Source organism: Tachysurus fulvidraco, chromosome 6 (assembly GCF_022655615.1).
Source record: "Tachysurus fulvidraco isolate hzauxx_2018 chromosome 6, HZAU_PFXX_2.0, whole genome shotgun sequence".
NCBI classification, from domain to species: domain Eukaryota; kingdom Metazoa; phylum Chordata; class Actinopteri; order Siluriformes; family Bagridae; genus Tachysurus; species Tachysurus fulvidraco.
Window position 1 is genome coordinate 5,669,030 of NC_062523.1, and position 23,388 is coordinate 5,692,417.

At 37.4% G+C, this 23,388-nt stretch overlaps 1 protein-coding gene across 17 annotated transcripts in view; it reads right to left on the minus strand.

Annotated features, from left to right (window-relative positions):
- The window catches only part of ttn.2 (titin, tandem duplicate 2), a 170,885-nt gene that overhangs the window by 137,566 nt on the left and 9,931 nt on the right, over nt 1–23,388 (minus strand). For 16 of the 17 annotated variants that reach the window (XM_047814435.1, XM_047814451.1, XM_047814450.1 and 13 more), the window contains exons 10-39: nt 22,750–22,986; nt 22,325–22,390; nt 21,003–21,261; nt 20,827–20,872; nt 20,522–20,740; nt 20,294–20,436; nt 19,587–19,759; nt 19,273–19,503; nt 18,512–18,750; nt 17,851–18,092; nt 17,591–17,755; nt 17,342–17,510; nt 15,546–17,242; nt 15,152–15,433; nt 14,738–15,004; nt 14,349–14,621; nt 13,718–13,981; nt 13,162–13,422; nt 12,785–13,045; nt 12,417–12,680; nt 12,067–12,327; nt 11,731–11,991; nt 11,324–11,584; nt 11,089–11,230; nt 10,813–10,981; nt 10,471–10,702; nt 9,900–10,184; nt 9,609–9,734; nt 9,308–9,496; nt 3,874–3,921 (exon numbers count right to left, since the gene is read on the minus strand). In XM_047814435.1, the coding sequence (XP_047670391.1) occupies nt 3,874–3,921; nt 9,308–9,496; nt 9,609–9,734; nt 9,900–10,184; nt 10,471–10,702; nt 10,813–10,981; nt 11,089–11,230; nt 11,324–11,584; nt 11,731–11,991; nt 12,067–12,327; nt 12,417–12,680; nt 12,785–13,045; nt 13,162–13,422; nt 13,718–13,981; nt 14,349–14,621; nt 14,738–15,004; nt 15,152–15,433; nt 15,546–17,242; nt 17,342–17,510; nt 17,591–17,755; nt 17,851–18,092; nt 18,512–18,750; nt 19,273–19,503; nt 19,587–19,759; nt 20,294–20,436; nt 20,522–20,740; nt 20,827–20,872; nt 21,003–21,261; nt 22,325–22,390; nt 22,750–22,986 (7,732 nt within the window). The remainder of the gene's footprint in view (nt 1–3,873; nt 3,922–9,307; nt 9,497–9,608; nt 9,735–9,899; nt 10,185–10,470; nt 10,703–10,812; nt 10,982–11,088; nt 11,231–11,323; nt 11,585–11,730; nt 11,992–12,066; nt 12,328–12,416; nt 12,681–12,784; nt 13,046–13,161; nt 13,423–13,717; nt 13,982–14,348; nt 14,622–14,737; nt 15,005–15,151; nt 15,434–15,545; nt 17,243–17,341; nt 17,511–17,590; nt 17,756–17,850; nt 18,093–18,511; nt 18,751–19,272; nt 19,504–19,586; nt 19,760–20,293; nt 20,437–20,521; nt 20,741–20,826; nt 20,873–21,002; nt 21,262–22,324; nt 22,391–22,749; nt 22,987–23,388) is intronic. The other variant, XM_047814443.1, reaches the window with a different exon arrangement.

Genomic DNA, 23,388 nt, shown 5'->3' on the forward strand with positions numbered 1-23,388 from the left:
TTTGGCAACGACTGACTAATTTTGGATGGATCAACATCTTTGTTTCTATCCTCACTACTCCCTGCAAAAGACACCCAATCAGGATCCAAGGGAACTGCATGCTGTTGTTCACTCAAAACATCATTTTGCCATTTCATTATCCTTTGAGTCAAAGCCTCCTCTTCACTAACATAATAGTCACTCTTACTTTCTAACTCATTTATCCTCTCACAAGATAAATGTGACTCTCTATGTAATCCATATTCATGCATGTGCTTTTCTTTTGCTGGTGGTGAAACATTTGTGAATGAAGAATCCTTCCGAGGAACCACTGCAGGCACTTTCTTGTAAGTTTGACCCTCATATCTGTGAAAATGAGATGCTTTTTCTGTATCTGCATGTTTCCATTTCCTTGTCGGTGAAACTATGGTCTCCTTTCCACTCAATAAGAGGTCACACTTATTTTTTACTGTCATTTGGTCTTGTGTTTCATACTCTCTTGAGGGCTTTTCTTCGGCTGAAAGCCCTAAAAATGATGCTGTCAATATTAATGGTTCTGTTCTCTGAATTTCACATTTAGATTCATGACCACGTGGTTCTTCATATTCAGACAACTGTTGCATATCACCCTCTGCCTCACCATGTTGCTCTTTCATTGCTACTTGGGTTAAAATCTCTCCCTCACTCACCAGGACCATATTTTTCATCTCAGACATTTGAGATGAATGCCTTTCAGTTTGTGTTACTTGCTCAGGTCTGAGCTTTTCTTTGACTGATGGCCTTACAATGTTACATCTTACATCTGAAATCAACTCATTTGGCTCAACTGTGAGTTGTCCTTTGGCTAGTGATTTTGAAGACTTTGTAGATGACAAATCCCTTTGTAATACAGGCTGTTTCTGAATGATTTTCTCATCAGATTTATGCAAATGAGTGTTCTCTTTAGACCACTCAGATGTAACAACCCCTGCATAGTCTTGATTTGATGCCAAGATAACATCCTCATTTAATAGGGCTTCACTTTCACTCCACTCAGATGGTTTCTGGTGTGGTTTACATTCAATTAGGTCTTCATCTTTGGGAGAAGCCATAGTGAATGGAAGGATTTTTTGAGTTGCTGTTAGTGGTTCATTCAGCATTTTATCTTTGACTTCATGAATAGACCTTGCTTCAGATGTTTTAGTTGCACTTACTCCTGTTTTATCTGACTGTACCCCCTCTTGCCATTTTCTAATACGTTCAGCCAAAAACTGCTCTTCAGTTTCTAAACACTCACTTTCTAAGTTTTTCTCAAAGACATTCTCTATAGACATTGCTCTTGGTTGTAACTGCTGGATTGGGACAAGTTTACTGTTATTTTGTGAAACACTACCATTAAGAAATGGTTCTTTCACTGAGGTCAGGGTTTTACTACTGGATGGTTCTTTAAATGTCAACTCCTTATGTAAAGTCTTTATCTCTTTAGGAATGCTTTGAGATCCTTCACCTGCCTCAAGCCATTGCAACACAAATGGTTCTTTTGCCTTTGTTTCCTCATCCCATTGTCCAAGAATACTATCAGTTCCACGCGAAATGTTAGATTCTACCTTCTTTGTTGTGTCTTCTTTTGAAATAGCTGTCTCCTGCATTTCCATTTCAGATATGTTAGTCGTGTTAGATTCCTTAGTTCTGATGTCCTCTAGGGGGAGTTCACCTCTCATAATTTGTATTGCCCTGGATCTGGACTGGGGTTGAAATGAATGTTTTACCCTTGATTGTATGGGCTCTACTGACTGTGTCCCAAGTCCAGTAATTCTCTCCAACCTATTTTGAAAATCTGCTGAACGTCTACTAAATGCACCCTCAACCTCACTTTGATGAGCATGCTGGACGTCTGTCGATGTAGACGGCTTTAGCCTATGCCTTTCTGCAAACTCTGTATAACTAGTCTCACTTGTAACTGATTCTAAGTCAAATTCAGTTGAGGACATTGTTGATACAGAAAGCCTCTTTTTCTTTTTTACAGCTTTTTGTAAAAGACTAAGCTTTGCTCTTACCTCTCCGTGAAGACTCTCTGTGTCACTAAATCTGTCACTGTACCGATCACTGCATCGATCACTGAATCTATCACTAAATCTGTCACTATATCTGTCACGACCAGTAAATCTGTCACAGTAAATATCACTGTACCGATCACTAAATCGCTCAGGTCTTTCAAACATAGGGGTTGGAGAACGAGCACGTTCTGAAGCAGTTTCAAGCTTGCTGTCTTTTTCAGGGGCTTGTGATGGAGATGAAGTCCTAAAATACATTGTGCGAAATAAAGAACTCTTATGTCTGTGATGCCCCTTTGATTGTCCTTTAGTTGTTTTATCAAATGGTGATCCAACACATCTTAGATCTACTCTAAATTTTCTCTCCTTTGTTTGATCAACAAAAGAATCTAAGCTTGAACAGGACCTGTCAGAACGTCTTGAAAGACTGAAAGTATTTGCCTCTTGCTCCTCCCTTAAAGATACAAGTAGTGATGCTGTGGACTCTGCAGATCCCTCTGTGTTAAAGGCCATTACTTTGTAGCTCCCTGAATCTTTATCTTTAATATTATTGATGGTTAAAATTGTTAAATGCACATGCATTTTACTCACTGTTTGTATTTTACGACGGTGCTCCTTTTGAATTTGTTTGTTATTATGAAACCATAAAATTGTGGGTGGTGGTCTAGCAACTAGTTTGCATCTAAAAGTAGTAACATCCCCCTCCAAAACTGATCGATACTTTAGCTTTTTAACAATAGATGGCTTTATATTTGCAGTCTCATTCTCTGCTACTAAACTAACATCTAAAACTTCTTCAGGATGTGATACAACACCATGTGGCTGTCTTCCTTTTTCAGAGCTTTCGGTTCCTTCATTATAAAACAATTCTGTAAGAGAAGGGAGACAAATTTCAGCAAAAATGCCCAGCTTGCTAAAACGACTGAAATGTAAATTGAAATATAATATGATATTAATAGAAATATTAAACGCATGCATCAAGAACACAAGGACATAAAAATCAAATTCACTCACCATATTTGTTCGAATAAACGCAAGACTCGATTCTTTATTAAAGATTCTGACTCGAAAATGGCCTGGTGTTTTGTTCCTTCTTCTGTGTCCTTCTTCAAGGCATAAATTTCTTTTCAGAGCATTAAAATATCCAAATATAACTGATTTTCTGAAATAAGCTTATGTCATAAATGGACCTGTATATATCCTAAAATATTCCTTACCTGACTTGCAGAAAGATGAATAAACGCCCTTTCTAATCCTTAGATTGACGGTTGAAAACATTTAGAGAAAATTGTTCTCTATTTCATAAAAACATAATAAATTGTTAAGGCAGGTTTATATTTGTATTAGAAGGCGTTTATTCGAACTAATATAGTTTACAGGTATAACCATGTTATTTAAGAAGCAAACAACATTAATCACATACCACTATCTGCAAGCCAGTCTAAGAAATATTTGCAGTAGAAAGTTCCAGATGCAGGAAACATAAGAAGCTATTAAAAGATGTGGCTGCTTCCATATCTTTTAAAGAATTATTTCCTGTGGTCTGGAAGACTTAGAAGGTACATTTCCTGCATATCCTTGTTTTTTCTCCATGCTGTTTAAGAGTTTAAACAGATGCAAAACCCTACATTTCCCAAAATGCTCTAGAGCAAGCATTTTATCAGTCAAACTGCTTGCTATTTAAAAATATCAAGGGGTCATACATAAAGGTAAGAAAAATAAAATATGAAAGTGTTCTCATTAAAACATTCATGCAGTTTACCGTCATCACCGAATAGTACTGTTGAATGTTACATTGAACACCATATTTTACCCCCAAAAAGGAGGAAAAAATCATCATGATTATATAGAAAACTCTTACCTTTGACGACTTCTTCAATTTTTGTTTCAATGTCCTCACGTTTGGTAACTGTAAACAATAATTTGGGGAAAAGAAATATTAGAAATTAAGAATATCAACATATGAGAATCTAGAAAAGGTAATCTGCCATTGCAGATTTTCAACCTAAATATATAGTCAATGTTTTTTTGGTAAAAATGAACAAATGACTTCCAAGAGGTGAAAAATGAGAATAAAATGTAGAAGACAAAGAGCATGCATCTGCTAAGCTGACACAAAGAGGTAAGTTTCATTTGCAAAGCTTCATCCTGCTAATTTGGAGCTATAAACCACAAAAATATCAACGATTAACCAGCCCACAAAACCACCTTGTGACATAAAAAATGAAGCAAACATTGTGATAATTTTACAACATTGGTGGTCTCAACAAAGTAGGATTATAGCATGTTCAGCTTCACTGAAACTCATGAGGACAGTATAATGAGTTGGGCTTGTTTCTTTTGGACTATTGGACCTTGTAAGAAGATCATTCAAAGACTGTGACAGTTTAGCAAAAGAATGAAGAGACATGGATACAAGTTGAAATGAAGTAGTAAGGCTGAAATACAATAGATGATTTTAACAAAAGTCAAGATGTACAGTATATGCAAAGGTGTGAGAATCCAACTAAGAAAGATCATCCGGAAAGGACATAAGTACAAACATGGCATGAAATGATATGAATACTTCTCAAATGATGATTTGGGATGAGGTGATTACATGGTAGATATCCACCTTCAATGTTGAGCTGTGCAGATGACGTCTGGGTCTTGTTATCTTTATGCGTTACCACACAGCTGTAAATCCCTTGGTCCTCTGGTTGGATATCATATATCAAGAGTGATAAAATACTTCCACTTTGTTCAAATTTGATTCTTTCTGTAGTGGCGAGTTTTTTATTATTATGATACCACACAGTACTGAAAATTGTCTCAGGTTTAATGCAGCAGAAGAATTTGGCAACTTCATTTGTCTTAACGTTCAAATTATTTAATTTCTGGGTCACACATTCACATTGGCTCACAGAGGATTCCTCAAAAGCAGTTTCTTCACCTTCATCATTTGGTGATGTAAGAAGCATTGCTGGAGATTCTACTGTGCATTGGACAGTGTTTGTTGTTTGTAGAGTTTTTGAAGATGTATCTGATTTTTCTGGGTAGTCCAGTGATGGGGGGGCTGATTTGCTGAGGGCATCATTTGACAGCATTTGAACTTTGTGTTCCAAAGGTACATGTGCTTGATTTCTTGTTAACTCTGAGAGCAATCCGACATTATGAGGGTCAATAATGCTCTCGCTTGGGTGGTGGGAAGATGTGGATGGTTGATGAATCTTAGCATCAGTTACTGATTTTGACCATATAGCAGAAGGTTGCACAATTGTTTTTTCAGAGAGAAGTGAATCACTTGGTAGATTTTCTAAAACTTGATGGTCTTGTGAAAGAAAAATGCCCGGGGCCATAGTATGAACAGTAGAATTGGCTGAAGTGACCTCAAAAGAGCTGTCATTTTTTTCACTTGGCTTTCCAGAAGGGCATGATTTTTTCTGAACATCAACATTTACTACAACTGATTTTGAAGTACCCGAAGGTATCTTATTTGTAAGTTCAAGAACTGGAATATTACTTGTCAGTTTCTGATCTGGTTCCTTGTTTAGTGAGTAGTCATGCCCTGTGTGTTTATGATAATCAAATCTTTGAGTTTGCAGACTGGGCTTTTTTGTAAATTCTGAGCTTTCCAAAATTATACCTTCTTTTTCAAGTCTGATTTGTTTTGAAGAAGATTTAGTGTCCACATCTGGATTTTCTTCCACAGGAGATGTGGTACTTTCTCTTTGCACAGGGACATCAGCATTTCTTGCTATTAAGGATACTCTGTCTATAGAGCTTGTAGAGAAGCTCAAGCCAAGAGTCTGTGTGTGTTCTAGGTTTAGGTCTCTCGATAAAAATGCTTCTTTATTCTTAGTAAACATACTAGGATCTGATGAATAGAATTCTTCATGAGAAGAAACAATAGACTTACTTGACTTTGCTAAAGGTGTTATTTGTTCTGGAACCTGACCGACAGTTAAATCTGAGATAGGACAAATATGCTTCTTATTCGCATCTTGTTCTGCCTCTATAAGCAAATGTATTTGTTCTCTTTCAGAAGATATAACTGGAACATCAGAAAGAACAGTGGGATTTGTTAAACTAATGTCTTCATGAGCCTCAATAGAAATAATTTCATTTGAAGTGCTAGAAATAGTCAGAGGAAGCTTACTTTCAGCACCTCTCACCAACTCATCGACTTTTGTTGGTAATGTCACAGATTTCTCAAGTGGGGTCTGAAAACTAAAGAGATCACTTGGAGAACTTTTATCTTGCTGAGCCTCCAAACTTTGTGGTTGGTCTCTTGCTAAGAGTATATTTGTGACATTAGTATGTGTGTCAGGTAATGTGTTTTCAGCAGAGTGAATAAGTCTCTCATTTGCCTTTTCAGAAACAATTGATTGCTGCTGGAGTTCAACACTCCTCAGTGAAGATCTCTCAGGCGTATATTCAAAGAGGGAAGCTTGACGTTGCAAGTTCTGATCATATTGACTTTCCAGTGGATATTCATGTAAAACATGTTTATCGTCACTAAAGCTCTGAGTTTGCAGGCTGAGCTTTGTGACATTATCTTGACTCTTAAGAGAATATGGCTTAAATGTAGATGTTTTTGACAAGAATTTGGTGCTATCCGTATCCTGTGCTTCTGTTTGACCTTCTGTCATTTGACATTTGGTATTTCCTCTTTGGACAAGAGTATCAGGAGTTGTTTGTAAGGATAACTCTTTAGAACTTGTAATTGTGGTAGTTTTTTCCAAACCTGGTTTAGTTGCAATACTTTCTGAAGGAATTATTGTAGTGCTGGGACCAGAAATAATGACTTCATCATGAGCACCAACAATAATTCTTTGAGGTTTGTCACCCCTTACTTCCCCAATAAAAGAATGTGGCAGGCCCTGCTCTTGTTTAGCCTCAACAACCAATTGTGTTTGATCTTCTGCTGAAAGAATGCCTGTATAACAAGCACTGATATCTGGTGCATGGACATCTTCATGTGTGCTAATAGCAATGTTTTTACTTGACCTCTGAGACAGAGTTAATGGTTTCTGAATGTTAAAATCTCTTACAATGGAAGATTTCTCAAGTGTTGTTTCAAAGATTATAGAATCACTTAACAGCTTTTGATCTTGCTCTACCACTGGACCACGAGCTTGGTCTTTTGATAAAAGTGTGTCTATGTTCTTATATACAGTAGGGTCATGTAAAGTCATTTGAAGTGGGTCAGTAATTCTCTCACTTGGATTTCTGAAAGAAAGTGATTTTTGCTTAATATCAATTCCTCTTACTTTTGCTTCTGACGACACGCTTTCAGATTTAAATGGCAAAATGTCTCTTGGTAGCTCTTGATCTTGTTGACCCTCCCGTGATTCTTCACGTGGAGTTTGTTTATCGGCATTAAAAAGGTTAACTGAGGTTTCAATACAAATCTCACCCTTACCTTGGGTGAACGACTTCATAAAAGATTTATTTAAACTTTTGGTTGTGTCTTCACCCTCATATTGTGGTTTAGCTTTGTCTAGTTGAGGTTTGATCCTCTCTTGGGAGATTACTGTCTCCTTGGGAGATTGCTGTGCTTGTTCTTCATCGAGTAAAATCTGTGACTGATTTAAATATATATCCATTGTCTTAGTGACTGTAGTGGGATCAGATGAAGGGACTTCTTCATGACTACTGATAACAATGCTTTTATTTGACTTTCTAAAAGATTTTGATAATGTCTCACTCTGTTTTTTGTAAACTTGTGACAGGTTTTGTTTTGATTCCACTGATAAATGTTGGTCTCTTGAGAAAGCCTGTATGTCTGTAATATCACCAGGAGTAGGGGTAGTTGGCATGAACTCTTTATGGACTTTAGTATCAGTCTTCTTACTTGACCTTCCAAAAGAGGGTTGCTCAACACTTTCTTCTTCTGTCCATATCAAAGAAGATTTCTCAGGTGGGGTTTCACAGAGAAGGAAATTACTCAATACCTTTCGAGCTTCAAGGTTTTGCAAATCTGGTGTTTGATTACTTGTTAAAACTATGTTCCCAGTTTTGGTAACTAATGTAGAGTCAGGCAAAGTGATTTTACATGGACCAGTTATTCTTTCCTGGGGCTTTTCAGATGGACTGGTCAGTTGCTGGATGTCCACATTGCTAATAGATTTTGATGTCACTGAAGATCTCTCAGGAATGGTTGAGGCAGAAATTGAACTATCACCTGGTAGAACAAGATCTTGTTGGATATCCACAGGCCCTTCTTGTGGGGTGGGTTTTAATTCATCAAACCATTGTGTTTTAAAACTGGATGTTATTGTAAGAGCTGTTTCAGACCTTGATATACTCTTATTAGCATGATCCTTAATGGTTTCATCTGAACAATACAAAGGAATATGTTAGCCAAACAGTAACACTACAGTAATGCTAACTGTTGGAACTACTATACTATTTGTAACAATAGTAAATAAGAAGAGTGGATCACACCGCACAAATGTCAATTTGCTACATAGCCTTTACTAATGACAACCACAAGCTTTACCCTATTAAGAATTTTTAATATTGTGCAGTTAGTAATAGTGACTGAATCGTTTCACTGTGGACAATAGGTGACAAGCTTCATTTGTGGAAAACTGTGCACTTATAGTTAATCACGGTGAGTTATTTAAAGAAGACAATCTAATCTTATGTGTATTACCTTCTGTGAATACTGTAAGGGTTGCTGTACAAACAGCCTCTCCAGCAGAATTGGCTGCTTTGCAAGTGTACTGTCCAGCATGCTCAGAGAAAGCATCAACTATGATTAATGTGGCAGTGTTTGTCATTTCATCAAAATGATAGACAATATTTTTGTTTGGCTTTACAAGCTCCTGGTCATGAAACCAAATTATCTCTGGTTTTGGGATGCCAGAGACACAAGCATAAAATCTGGCCACTTCCCCATGAGGCACAGTGCAGCTTACAAGAGGTCGAATAAAAGTAGGCTTCTGACCAACTGGCTCCGTCTTTACACTTGCAATGCTTGAAGAGAGACTGGACAAGGCGTGCCATTGAGATTGCTGAGATGTTATGTCAATAATTTGTGTTTTCCCTGTGAGGAGGCATTGATTTTTCTTCAGCCATTAGACATACCAAACAATTTACAAAAATAAGATTTCTCAGGACTTGAGGAGTGTGTCCAGTACAGTTCCGATGTCTGTTATATTTAAATGACCATAACTAAATAATGTAAACCAGTGCACCAGTAATAATTGGTAATATAAACAGTTGTTACAAAGAATACCCATAACATTCAGTAGCAGTTGCATGATAGCAATAAATAAACATGCTATTATGAAAAATGTTCAACTCACCCTCCAGTTTAAGTGCTGCGGAGCAAGAAACCATTCCAGCAGAATTACGAGCAACACAGGTGTACTCTCCCTCATCCTCTGGATAAACTCTGGCTATCTCTAGCTGGCAGCTGTCATCAAATTGAGACATTCTGAAGAAGGTTGACTGTTTGATCTCTTTGTCTTTGCTGAACCACGTAATTGTCAGATCTAAAGAACACAAGAACAAAATACATGCTTTACTGACATAATCTGTTGTGTGCACATGCAACATGAGTCGAGGTACATATAGTGAGACAGTTTGCCGGTATATTACACTAACCTTCTCCAGACACCCGGCACTGAAATCTAGCAGATCCCCCTTCAGTGGCAGAGGTGTGTTGTATTGGAGATATAATCACAGGTGGGGATAAAGGTGCACCAGTGTCAGGTGAAACAACCTCTGGAACTATGTGAAAACATGGAAATGCATTAATATTAATAACAGCAAGAAATAAACACTTAAAGTTTTGATGATCAGTTAAGCTTTAAGGTTGTTAATAGATATTATATATTTGGAATTATATAATATTCCATATATTTCCAGGAATTTTCCATCATTATCAATATTTACCTTCGACGTTCAGTGAAGCAGAGCTGGTCGCCTGCCCATAGTCATTTCTTGCCTCACAATTGTACTGAGCTGCATCCTCTGGGAAGACTTCAATGAGCAGCAGAGTGTGTTCATTTGCCTCTCTCAGAAACTTGCACTTGAATCCAGGAGATAATGCCTGAGAGTTCTTATACCAGGAAACTTGTGGTTCAGGGATTCCAGTCACTTCCACAGAGAAGCGTGCAGGTTTACCAGCTTCAACAGACAAAGGCTCCATATGCTTGATGATCTTAGGAGGTTCAGGAACTAAGAAGGAGAGAATAATGTTCATTGAGAAGAAGCAAACTCAGATAGTCTAAAATATAACCATAATGTACATCGTTTTCCAATAGGACAGCAACAATAAGTATACTGCTAATGCTTAATTGGAGTGTTTCAAAACCAAAAAATGTATGTAGTCATAAAAAAATGGTTCTCCCTATTCATATCAATATTTGTCAATCATGATTTTTGTTATTTCAGGTTATAGATAGAGTTAATTGACTCAATTTTCACATCGAATAAAATGTTGCAACACAGAAACAAGACTTACTGTTGACATGTAGGGTCACCACACTCCTGTTCTTCCCAGCAATGAAAGTGTATTCTCCAGCATCACTCCTCCATGTTTCAGTGATTGTCAAGCGATGAATTTTCCTAATGGTCACATAGTTATAACGCTTATCAATGGTGAATTGAATTTCAACACCATTTCTGAGCCAGCGTCCATCGATGTCATCCTCATTGACCTCAAATTCCAATGTAGCTCTCTGCTTCTCAAGCACCTGACACAAAGACATTAATAGTGAGCTATGATTCTTTTTTTTTTTTTTTGCAGCATCACAATTCCTGTCAAAAGATGTCAGTATATTTGTCAGTATATAGGAATATTTACTGTTATTTCTTTCTCAACCGGTTCGGTGATGCGGACATCTTTGCCTTCAACTGTGAGCTGAGCTTTGGACATGCTGGATCCAGCAACCACTGAGTATTCACCAGCATCAGACATGCGAACAGTCTGTATCATTAAGCGTTGAATATACTTGTCTGTAGAAACCTTGAACCTATACGGATTAATACAAAATTTAATAAGAACATTTGAATTAACAAAATAAACAGTAATATTACTTGAAAGAATGTAAAATTCTGCTTAGCAAAATTACAACAGCACCTTTCAGATAGCTCAAGTTCCTGCCCATTTTTCATCCATGTGACTTGAACATTGGGCTCAGAGAGCTCACATTCAAAGATAGCCTTTTTCTTCTCAGTCACCTTGATATCTTTGATGTGCTTTCTAAACTCAATGACACGAGCTAACGAATAGAAAACGATGACCATGTTAGGTGCCAATGTAGAGTTACATATGAATCACTGTAAAGATTAGATTAGAGTATGTAAGAACTTACCTTCAACAAACAGTTTTGCTGAAGTCTGAGCAGATCCTGCCACAAACTTGTACTCTGCAGTATCCCCAAAGTGCACATTGCGAATGGTCAGAGAGTGAGAAAACTGTCTTGAACGAGTCTGGCATCTGTCAGTGGATCTAATCTCTATACCATTCTTCAGCCATTTGTAGGTGATGCCTTCATAATTAACAGTCACTTCGAATGTAATGGTATCCTTCTCTTGAGCATTGAGGTCTTTGAGCATGGAGGTGATGAGTATAGCTTTAAAAGGAAACAAGAACAAAAATCATATATTTCACCTTACTTATTTTGCATTTCTCTCATAATTTTTCAGAATTTATCCTGACAAGGGTACAGGTGAGAAAACTCCACTCAAAACTCCACCTCAAGGATGTGAGAAAACTTACGGCTAACTGTCAGGGTGGCTGAGACTTTGTCATTTCCACAGACAAATGTATATTCTGCAGTATCATCTCTGCTGGTGTTCATGATCTTCAGTTGGTGCAGCTTACCCTGCACAACTATTCTGAACTTCTCACTCATTTCAATCTCAACTCCATTTTTCAGCCATGTGGATGGGACATTAAAATGCGAAACCTCACATTCGAATGTGGCCACCTGGGTCTCTGGGATCTCAATATTTTTCATGGGCTTTGTAACTCTCAAAGCTGGAAAAAAATGCAGTAAATTAGCCATGAATTTAGATTCAATGAATTAAAAGCAAATGCAGCTAGTATACTTACACTCAACATGTAAAACTGCACTGCACTGCACATGTCCCACAACAGCTGTGTATTCTCCCGCCATGTTTTCTTCAACATTAGCAATGATAAGCTTGTGAGCTTTCCTCTCAGAAAGGATTTGGATATTTGCACTTGGCTGAAGCTCTTGGTTCTTGAACATCCATTTAACGGGGACATTATCATGGGATACGCTTAACTCAAAGGATGCAGTAGAGTTTAGCAGTATAGTCATATCTTTGGGCTTCTTCACAATTTTTATTGCTAGAAAAAAATAATTAAACAGTGATCAGAAAGTCAGGTTCCTATCATAGTACACATAATATGTGTGTCAAATTTGTTTTCAAACTTACTCTCAACATTGAGTCTTGCATTAGCTGTGAGTTTTCCAAGTTTGAATCCATAAACTGATTCATCCTGGGTGTTACAATCTTTAATCTTCAACATGTGAACCATGCCATCTACTGATATTTCATATTTATCACTTGGAAGAATATCAATTCCGTTCTTGATCCATTGGACCCCTTTCACGTCCAAATGAGTAAGTTCAATACTGAAGACAGCCTCTTGTGTCTCAATGACAGTTTGGTTCTTTAGTGTCTTCTTGACCTTTACAGCTGTTACAAAATAGAAATGCTATTAGTATGTTGTTGTTTTTTAATATTTGATCATGTTGTAAGACGGTACATTAGAATATATAAATCAAATATAAAAAATATACCTTCAACTCTCAAGTTAGCTGAGGTCTTAGAGTTTGCCACTTGGTATGTGTACTCTCCAATATCCTGAGGTCTTGAGATTTCAATGACAAGCCGTCTTACAGGACCGATCTCTTCACGTCTGACATTATCATTGAACTCAACAGGATGTCCATCCTTAATCCACTTTCCCTCAGTGGAGGCACTGGCAACTTCACACTCTAACACAGCTGTCTGGGACTCTGCAACAGTTACATCCTGCAGTGGTTTGTTTATGGCACCACCTAGTAGAGAGAAATAAAGCATATTTTTATTGAATAAATCTCTAAAACAAATCTCTAAATATTTTTTGAGTAAATAGATGTTGGTCAGCTTGAACTGAAGAATAACAATATTGTACCTGATACTATGAGTTTAGCACTTGAAGTCTTTTCACCAGCTGCAAACACATAAGGGCCCTCCTCATCTTTCATGGCATTCAGAATACTGAGACTATACTTTGTGCCCTTAGAATCAATTTTGTACTTGGGACCAGCCTTCAGAGGTTGACCCTTAAATGTCCAGAGAGCATCAATGCCAGTATGAGACAGCTCAACTTCAAATGTGACATTCTGGGTCTCCGTGCAAACACAGTCCTCCATGTGCTTTACGATACTAATTTCTGAAAGAAGAAGTGGCGGAGTTAAATGCACAACATCAGTTTGCTTCGGTTGTTCCTGAAAATCAGTCTTTTTGTTGAAGACTTCTTAAAAGCACCATATTTTATAAAGATTGATTGACTGTACAATTAACTAGGGTATTTACAAGTATATACCTTATACCATATAATAATAATAATAATAATAATAATAATAATAATAATAATAATAATAATAATAATATTAGAAATAATAATAATAATAATAATAATAATAATAATAATAATAATAATAATAATAATAATAATAATAACTTACTCTCAACAGTTAGCTTGCATGATGAATCAACTTTGCCAACAACCAGTTTATATTGTCCTTCATCAGAAGCATAAGTTCTATTCAGTACTAGTCGTTGTTTGGAGCCCTTAGACACGACCTGGATTCTGTCACTAGCAGTCACTAGTTTGTCTTTATGGTACCATTTCACTGAGCTCACATCAGCAGCTGAAATCTTGGCTTCTAGCACTGCCTTTGTGCCTTCAATTGTGCTAACATCCTTTAGAGGTGTTATAATAGAAATTGCTGAAATTGATAAAGGAGATTAAACATTAAGAAATGTGAAATTAATCTGTACCTTGAAATCTACAAGATACAGTAGGTGCTTCTCAAAATCGAATTGATACCCCCTTGCTTCCTAAATAGTACATCTTTCACATCTGTATAGGCCTATATGTTAAACAGTTAATACAGCTGTGAAATATTATTGATGACACATAAGTCACGAGTGGATGACATTTTTTTTCATTTGGAAAATACGTTTGTTCTCCTAGCTTCCTTATTTTAAGAAAACAATGAGGCGAAATAAAAAAATGTAGAAGCACATAGTAAGGAAAATAAAATGAACAAATTGACAAAATAATAACTGAAAGGTGTACTATCAGAACCTTACTTTGAACATTCAGTTTTCCTGCGGTGGAAATGTCATGAGCAGGAACATTAAAGGAGTACATTCCAGCATCATCTTTGGTTATGTTTTCAATCAGGAGCTTGTGTACAAGTTTGTCAATAACAATGTGAATCCTATCAGTAGCAGAGATGGGTTGACCGTTCTTCAACCAAGTTCCCTCCACATTCTCCTGAGAGAATCGTACCTCCAGCTGAGCAATATCACCTTCACAGAGAGTTAAGTCGGAAAGTCCTTGCATCAGTGTAACTGAGCGCACTGTAGGAAGAGGAGAAAACGAGAAAAGACCATCTCATATAATTTCTTCAAAATATCAGGCATGATGAGTATGCACAGAAAAAATGATAAGGTACACGATATATATATGAACTTACGTTTCATCTTCAGATTAGCACTTGTCTGTAGATCACCCACTTTGAAAGTGTATTTGCCTTGGTCCTCTTTCTTCACATCCTTGACACACAGGCTGTGTCTTCCACGGCGAGAAGACATAACATACTTCAGGCTTGGAGTGATCTCTTTGTTCTCGAAGTACCAGGTGCCTTCAGCATCCTCACGAGATATTTCACACTCAAACTCCCCTGCATATGACTCTGGTACTTCAACACTTTCCAAATTCTTCACAATTTCAAGTGGTGCACCTACACAATACACCGTATTTAAGTTAAAAATTTGTTTTCTTTTCAACATACAGAATATATCACATGTCAAAACATTCTCTGTGAATGTTAATAAGGATATGAGAGAGTCACAAAAATGTAGAACAAATACATAGTCATTATGCAAACCTTCAACATGTAGTCTGCCTGATGTTCTTATTTGATCATCCTCAACAACAGCACAAGTGTATTCAGCATCATCATCCATGCCAATAACCAGGACAGATAGGAAATGCACTTTTCTGTCAGAGTGCATCCTGTATTTGTCCCCAGAGAAAATATCAGTATTGTTCTTCAACCATTTAACCTTGATAAAGGGCTCGTTTGTTTCACATTCAAAGGTCACCAGGTTGTCCTTTTCTTTGGCATATATATCCTCAATTTCCTGTGTGAAGGTTACAACTTGCTTGCCTATGGAAAAATTTGATTATTTTCAAACTGACAGAAAAAAACAATATTTATTTTGCAAATAAAGTCTCAATATAGGAGAGTATAATGCAGAAATCTTAATCATGATACATACCATGCACCAGCAAGAAGGCATGGCTTGAAGTCTCTCCTGCAATGTTAATGGCTTTTACCATAATGCTAGCCGAGTCTTCAGCTAGAACATCTCTAACAACCAGTTCACAGATATGGTCCTCAGGCCAGTACCAATAAATTCGGTCTGATTTTTCCAGCAAAACTCCATTCTTGTACCATTGGCATTCTGGATCTGGTTTACCAACAACTCTGCAACGGAAGCGTACTTCATCACCCAGGGTGACTGTCTGGCTCTGAATGCGTTCTAAGATCTTTGGTGCCTCCATGCTGGGGGAAAGAGCTATTTTCTCAGGCTTAATTGTAGGAATGGTAAGTTTACGTTCTTCTTCCATCTTCTTCTTCTCAGATTCAGGTATCTCCTTAGTCCAGTGAAGAAGCTCTTCTTTTCTCTTCTTCAACATGTCTTCATAGGACTCATCCTTCTTGCGAGATTTAAACTCCACTGAGGAAATAGCTTCATAGTAGCCTTCTTCAGTTCTGCGTTTGAATTTGCTTCTTAATTCCTCCGTCTCTTCGGTAGACTTCTCGTGAACAACTCTCTCAGCCCTCTTTAGTTTGACAACCTCTTTGGCTTGTGAGGTCTCAGTAGGTTTATCCACCTTAATAACATCAAAAGATACTCTGCCATGCTCAGGGCCAGGACCTTCTGGAGCCTTAACTTCAGGAGCACGTCGCAGGATTGCCCTGAAGTCCTCCTTCTGTTTAATATCTAGCTTCACAATGTTGTTTGCAGTTCCTTCTGGGTTCTCTGCCACAACTTTAACCTCACCTGAATCATAAGACTTACAGTCCACAATCTCAAGGTAGTGAATGCCATCATACTGTAGTCTAAATCTTTTGCTCTTGCGAATAAGCTTTCCATTCAGGTACCAGTTTACTTTAGGGGTTGGGTATCCAGTTACTCTACAACGAAATTTAGCAGTTTCCCCCTCCAATACTGCAATGGGCTCTGGAACTAGGACAATGTCAGGCTTAGATTTTTCAGCGATTTCATCTATAGTAACACCAGCAGGAGCTCCATCATGAGCAATGCGCTCTAATTCATCTATTCTCTGTCCCCTCCTACCCTCAGGCAACTGACTTTCCTCAACAAGACTTTTCTCATCTTTTACAATCAGGGTGGCTGAGGTCTGATCAACACCAAATTTGTTGGTAGCTCTGCATGTGATAACTCCACTGTCTCTGGAATATGCAACCTCATAGTCAAGACTGCAATAGCCAAATTCATTAATCATGCGTAACCTGTTAGCAGCTTCAAGGGGCTTGCCATCATGTAGCCACTCAACAATCATTGTTGGATCACCAATAGGGGTGAGTCTGCATTCAAAGTGTACAGGACCAAAACGCTTGAGTCTTACTGAGGTCAGTTTCTTTTTGAAGTGCGGCTTCTGCTGTTTCTCCTTGTCATAAAGGTCACCCTCCTCCCATTGTTCCTGACCATAACGGAGGTGCAGTGGCTCCAACTCTGGTGAAGCAATTTCCTTAGCTTTGTAAGTTCCCTTAGGAATAATGAGTTTTCTTTCTGGTTCAGGTTCAACGTACTCCACCTCAACATTGACACGGCAGCGTGTGGTATCGCGTCCAGCTTTATTAATTGCTGTAGCGGTGTACCATGCACTGTCAGAACCAGCGGTTTGGGGGATTTTGAAACGTGCTTCCCCCTTGGTTCCCTCAATTCTGAAAAACACATTTCAGCATCTCCATATTTGTAAGTATTCTTTTTTAAAACTATAAAAATAAAATTTTCATCAATACATTTTAATCTAGAATACTCACTTAATGTTTGGATACTTATGAGCAGAGACTATGTCACTGTTTTTCAGCCAGACAATGTCAGGGAGTGGGTTTCCAATGGCTTTGACCGCCAACTCAACCAAGGTACCTTCCTTGACACTGACATTCCTTAGCTTTTCAATGAACTGTGGTCTAATCAAGTTTTCCTTAGCTATAAAATAAAGATAGAATTTAGTTTGCATAATGATTTCATAGTATAGGCTAGCATGGGGAAAAAAGGTGAAAAATTACCTTCTACAGTTAGAGTCATAGAAACAGTAGTTTTTCCAGCCCTATTCTGAGCAACAACTGTCCATTCTCCAGAGTCATTAGGCATAGCAGGCACCACAATCATAGACTGCGTTCCATCCTCCTTCACCACAATCTTGTGGGTGTAGTCATTCACTACTTGTTGCCCTTTGTTAAAGAAAGACGTAATCATTAGGGTACATAATTAGAATGATTAATTATTTATATATAAACATGCATCAATCATATATAACTGTACTTACCATTGTGGAACCAATAAGTTTCGGGCATGGGTCTTCCAACAACTTTCAAATCAAATCTTGCAGTCTGTCCTTCGGCACACCTGAAGGATGATGGTTTCATGACAAACACAGGTTTGTAAAGCCTTTCCAGCTGGGACTCATCTGTCTCATCCAGTCTGCGAGCAGGAGAACGGCTAACAGAACGTGCAGGGGAACGTCCGGGGGAGAGGCTAATGGAGCGTGCAGACATTGGGGATTCAGACCTAAAAAAAAATAACAAATTCATCTTATTTTTACTTACAATCTGGCATTCTGTTATAAGAAAATAATCAGCATATAAGTAGGTTATATGCATATATAAATGTACACAGAATATTTTCATGTAAGACCATATCCCAATTTTTTGTTCTTCTTTTACTATACATTTTATTTATTTATAGTTACATTTAATATCTTGGAATGTCCATGAAAGAAGTCCATGTTATCACATTTGTGTAAATACACCAACTATAATATGTTCATTAAACTATGTGCAGCTTATTCTATATAAATCCTAGTTAAACTGATGCTACTATGGAAACCGTAGCATATAATAATGAGAATATTTACATAAACCTGTGAAATGTGATCAACAGCTCTGTGACATGTCATAATTCCCAATGTTACAAGAAGAAAAACTTACTGTACTCTCTTCATTGCTTCTGTCTGAGGATAAAAGGGCTGAGCAGCAGCTGTGGACTCCACATAGAGTTTTCCAGAGCTGACGGCATTACCCTTCATGTTACTAGCTAATGCTGTGTAGACTCCTTCATCTTCTGGCAACACCACAGGAAGACGCAGAGTGGCTCTTCCATCCTGAAGAACCTCCATCTGATAACGGCCTCCATGCTTGATGCGCTTGCCATCTTTGTACCATGCAATCTATTACAGGGGTTTGTGGATGTCATAGTTTAGAACACAATGTTAAATTCAATGTTTAATGTCTTAAACACATAAAGCTATAATGGCTGATATAATGTAAGGAAGCTAGAATATTTTAGCTTGACTGATTGTGTAATCATTATCATTCAATCAATTATTTATTTATTTAGCACCTTACAGCAACCTAAGTTGAACTAAAGTGTCTCTCGGCATTAAAAATAAATAGATAAAAACAACAGCAGTTACAATAAAATGCCAATAAAATAGCAAAACCAAGAAAATTATTATTAAATCATAAGACATTCTAAATAAGTGAGTTTTTAGTTTGCCTTTAAACAAAGGCAGGTCAGTAATAGCATATAACTCAGAGAGGAGGGTATTCTAGAGTTTACACAAGAGTATTACAATAACCTAGAAATGACCTAATAAAAGCATGAATGGCTTTCTCCAGTTCTAACTAGTACAAGTAGTAGTAGTAGTAGTAGTAGTAGTAGTAGTAGTAGTAGTAGTAGTAGTCAGTACCTTTGGCAAGGGATTTCCTGCCATTTTGCAGTGGAATGTCACACCCATTCCCTCCATGATTCTGTAGCTTTTGACATGTGTGCTGAAAGAGGATCCTACTGCCTCATGCTCAGCCGCACTCAGCAGCATTTCTTCTCCATCCTCAATCACTAGTTCACGATATGTAATCTTGAGGATCCTGAACTCAATCTCTTGAATGATTCTCACCTCAAGAGCAGAGATCTGGAATTCCTAATAATAAAACAGTCTAATTAGTTTTTGTTGGTGCTGATATGATGAATGAATTATTATTATGTTTAATAAATCATCTTTACCCTCTCTGATATGAATGTTGTCATTTGGGCTTGTTGTGCCATCCTTCTCTGCATGTCATATTCACTAAAGACCACAGGGGGCAAATCCGCCACTTTGGGCTCCTGACCCACTGTTGTGGTCACTTCTGTTTTGTATGTCACATCCAGGGTTTTTATATAAGCTTCATATTCCTCTATAAAATGACAAATTCATATAAGGATTTACTTATGGTTTTCTGTGGTATCAATATTAACAGGTAATGATTAACGATTTATACCACAGAACTAGTGACTAGTGCTCAATTCTGATAGGTCAAAAAGTTCTATAACAGCATGGCTCAAATGATAGGATTCGAGCTTAATTTATATGAATGTGTTCATTCTAATACATTATAATTTCTGTAGTCCACATACAATTTGACACACAGTTAATAATAAAACAGAGCAAACAAAGACAGCTTGGTATGGGAAATACTATTTATGCCTGCTTTAACATAAATGATAACAGTAATGAACTCACTAACATTCAATAAGATGAAACATAACTGTTTAACACAATAATAACAATTAAAAAAATACTTGGGTGCTGTGGTATAAGAGCGCTGTGGGATTTGCAGTTGTAAAATAATCAATACTGTACATCGCACTAGCTTATCTTGATATTTTCCTATGACATCACTCCCCATTGTGTTTCATTTCTTACATCATTATTTTTTTCTATTACTGACCTTCCTCAAGAAGTCTTGTAGAAGTCGATATCTCTCCATGCTGGTTCTTGGCAGAGATAGTATACTCTCCAGCATCATCAGCAAATGTCATGGAGATTTCCAGCTTGCATTGTCCTGTTTCCTTATTGTAACTTACACGATATCTAAAGAATAGGAAGATAATGATAAATTTGCATTTCTACTCTAAATAAACTGAAAACTGTTTTCACTGTTGTGACTTGGATATACCTGTATCCTGATGTGAGTGGGACACCATTTTTCTTCCAGTAAATGTGAGGTTTGGGGTTGCCTCCAATCTGGCAAACAAACACAACACTGCCACCTTCCACAAGTTTCTGTGAAAGTGGCTTCTTCACAAAGAATGGCGCTACAGCTGCTCCAGCATCCACGGTCTCAGAGACAACTCCAACTTCTGACGTAACCACTTCTTTAGTCTCAATAATTGCTCTGAAATAATTGCATTACCAGTTTTAAAGGTTTATAAAGTGTTGTGTTAATCATTATATGAAGAATATCAGGATTTCATTACTCACTGTTTCTCCGTAGTAATCTCGGCTCGGGTCTCAATCTCCTCTGACACTGAAATTTGAAGTTGTAGTATGATGTTTATTTTGACCGAATAGAAATATTTAATGAAGCTCATAGAGTAAGAAAGAAAATAAAACTTCCTAAAGGTATATTTATATAAAATAAAAATGAATAAGGAAACCTTTAACAAGCAGGTAGCAGGAGGTGCTGATTGTTCCAGCCTCGTTTGTAGCAGTACATGTGAAACGACCACTATCCTCAGCAAAAGCCTCACGGATCACTAAACGGGCATATCCTTGCTCATATGTGATCTGGAAATCAATAGAGCTTTCAATTCTGTAGTCCTCTCTGAACCACATAATGCCTGGTGTGGGGTGACCTGAGATCTGGCACTCCAGTGTCACGGACTCTCCTTCGGTAACAGTCAGGTTCTTTAAGCCCTAAAGAACAGAACGCAAAGAAAATTAGCATTAGCACTTATTAATACAAACATTTTCTCCACTGCGGGAAGCTGTCAACTAGTCAGGTGAGTTGGACAAAAGAGTAGTGAGGCAAATAGAAAGAAATGCAAAGTAAGAGTTCAGACTCTTTGAAGAACTAAAGCAGTAGATTGCTTAAAAATAGAATTCTACCAATAAGACTGCACCGGGATAATGGTGGCTCAGGACCTTTTTTTTTTATCCCATGATCACCTCCAAAGGAATACTCAATAATCCCACCTACTCCTAAAGTTATGTTTATTGTCCTGTAAAGATAAATAAAATTTGAATAAAATCCTCTATGGCATTGTGAATTACTTCATTTTATGTGTCTTGCAAAAGACAGAATTGAGAGCTACGCACAGATGACAGAGACAGGTCCAGATTAGTTTTTGGATTTAAATCATGGGGTTGAATGGGTTCCTTGGTTGAAATCTAAGTCGTTATGAATCAAGAAAAATTTCCCAGATACTGCTATAGACATCCTTTAAAGCACTGCATAGCATCCTCTATCCTAAGAGCGTTATAAGGTCTTCTTGAGTTATAAGGACTGATCTGCTGACATACATGAACTTCATTGATACACGCTATTAGTTCTAGAACCAATGATTTCAGCTGAGCCACCAAACAAGTTAATTTTAAGAATTGGTATGTTATTAAAATATGTAATATAGTACACACTTTTACATTTCTTGAACTGACCTTCACAACTGTGTAGCCTAAACACATTAAAAATGGAAATGGAGTAATTCATAAGCCTGTATATGGCTATTAATTTGAGATTGATGCCTTATATGAGGTTGTTTATCAGCATTTAAGGACACAAATAAAATAACCTAAATGAGAATACTGTCCTGAATCGGTTTTTGCTTTTACTTTGGAAAACACTCGTTTACAATTTTTTTTATGATTATTTAACTACTAAAATTAATGTTCTGCAACACCTAGTGCTAGAATATGTTTTTAATGTATATTGTATTAAAGTGTTAAACCAAAAAACAGAGGAATGCAATAAAATACTTACAGCAACAACAGTCGGAGGAATACTTGGCTCTCTGACAACTGAGGGAACTGCAGCTGTTTCAAGAACCTGAGTAAAACAGAACATGATTTTAAACAATTTGCCAACAGGATCATGTGTTACAGTCCGAGTTAGCGGTTGGGAAATGGGATAAAATAATGATGGAAAAAAGAAAATCAAAAAAGGTGCATAAAATATTCTGAGAGAACTGTGATTAGAAAAGGCAGGTAGATGAGGCAGGTTGATAAGGCAGGCAGATGGGGCATGGAGAGGAGAGGAGAGGAGAGTAATCCACAGTTAAGGAAGTGAACTCTGAACTAATATCCGATCACATGAGTGATATATGACCAAAACAATTGTGATGAGGAACTTGTGAGATTAATGACAAACATTAGCTCATTTAGCAAGTATCAACCAAAATTACAAACCTGTGTCTCCCATTCCCCTGTATATGAAGCACCTATCTGTCTCTGTAAGTCTGTGTCGAATTGCAACTGATATTTCTCAGTGGCATCTCTAAATGGAGGAGGGGTAGGTTCTGGAGTCACTCTTGTCTCCACAATCTTATGTGTTGGTGGCTTCACAGGCTTGATGATCTTTTGGGCAGTATGAGTAGAAGACAACTCTTTCTGCAGTGTGGCAATAGCAGAGCCAGCTATTGAGACCTGACCAACCCAAGGAAAGCAGCATGAATCAAAAGGGCATAATTCATAACAATATGGGTTATTGTTTCTTTGATTAGCCACTTTAAATGGGAATTATGAATAAAAGGAGGGAGTCCGTTGGGTTTTGTTATGTGATGGAATGGATTATGAGGGTCAAATTTTAACAGAAGTTAGAAATAAACAGAGAGCTGCCAGGTAAGAGGTCAAGAGAAAGGCCTAAGAAGCTATATGGATGTGTTAAAAGAGGACATAAAGTTAATTGGTGCGAGAGTAGAGGAAGCCATGGATAGAGTTAGGTGGAAATAGATGACTCGTTGTAGCGACCCGCTAACGGGAAAAGCCAAAAGTAGAAGAGAAAGAAACAGAGAAAGAAACAGAACTCTGATTCTGTCATTATATCTG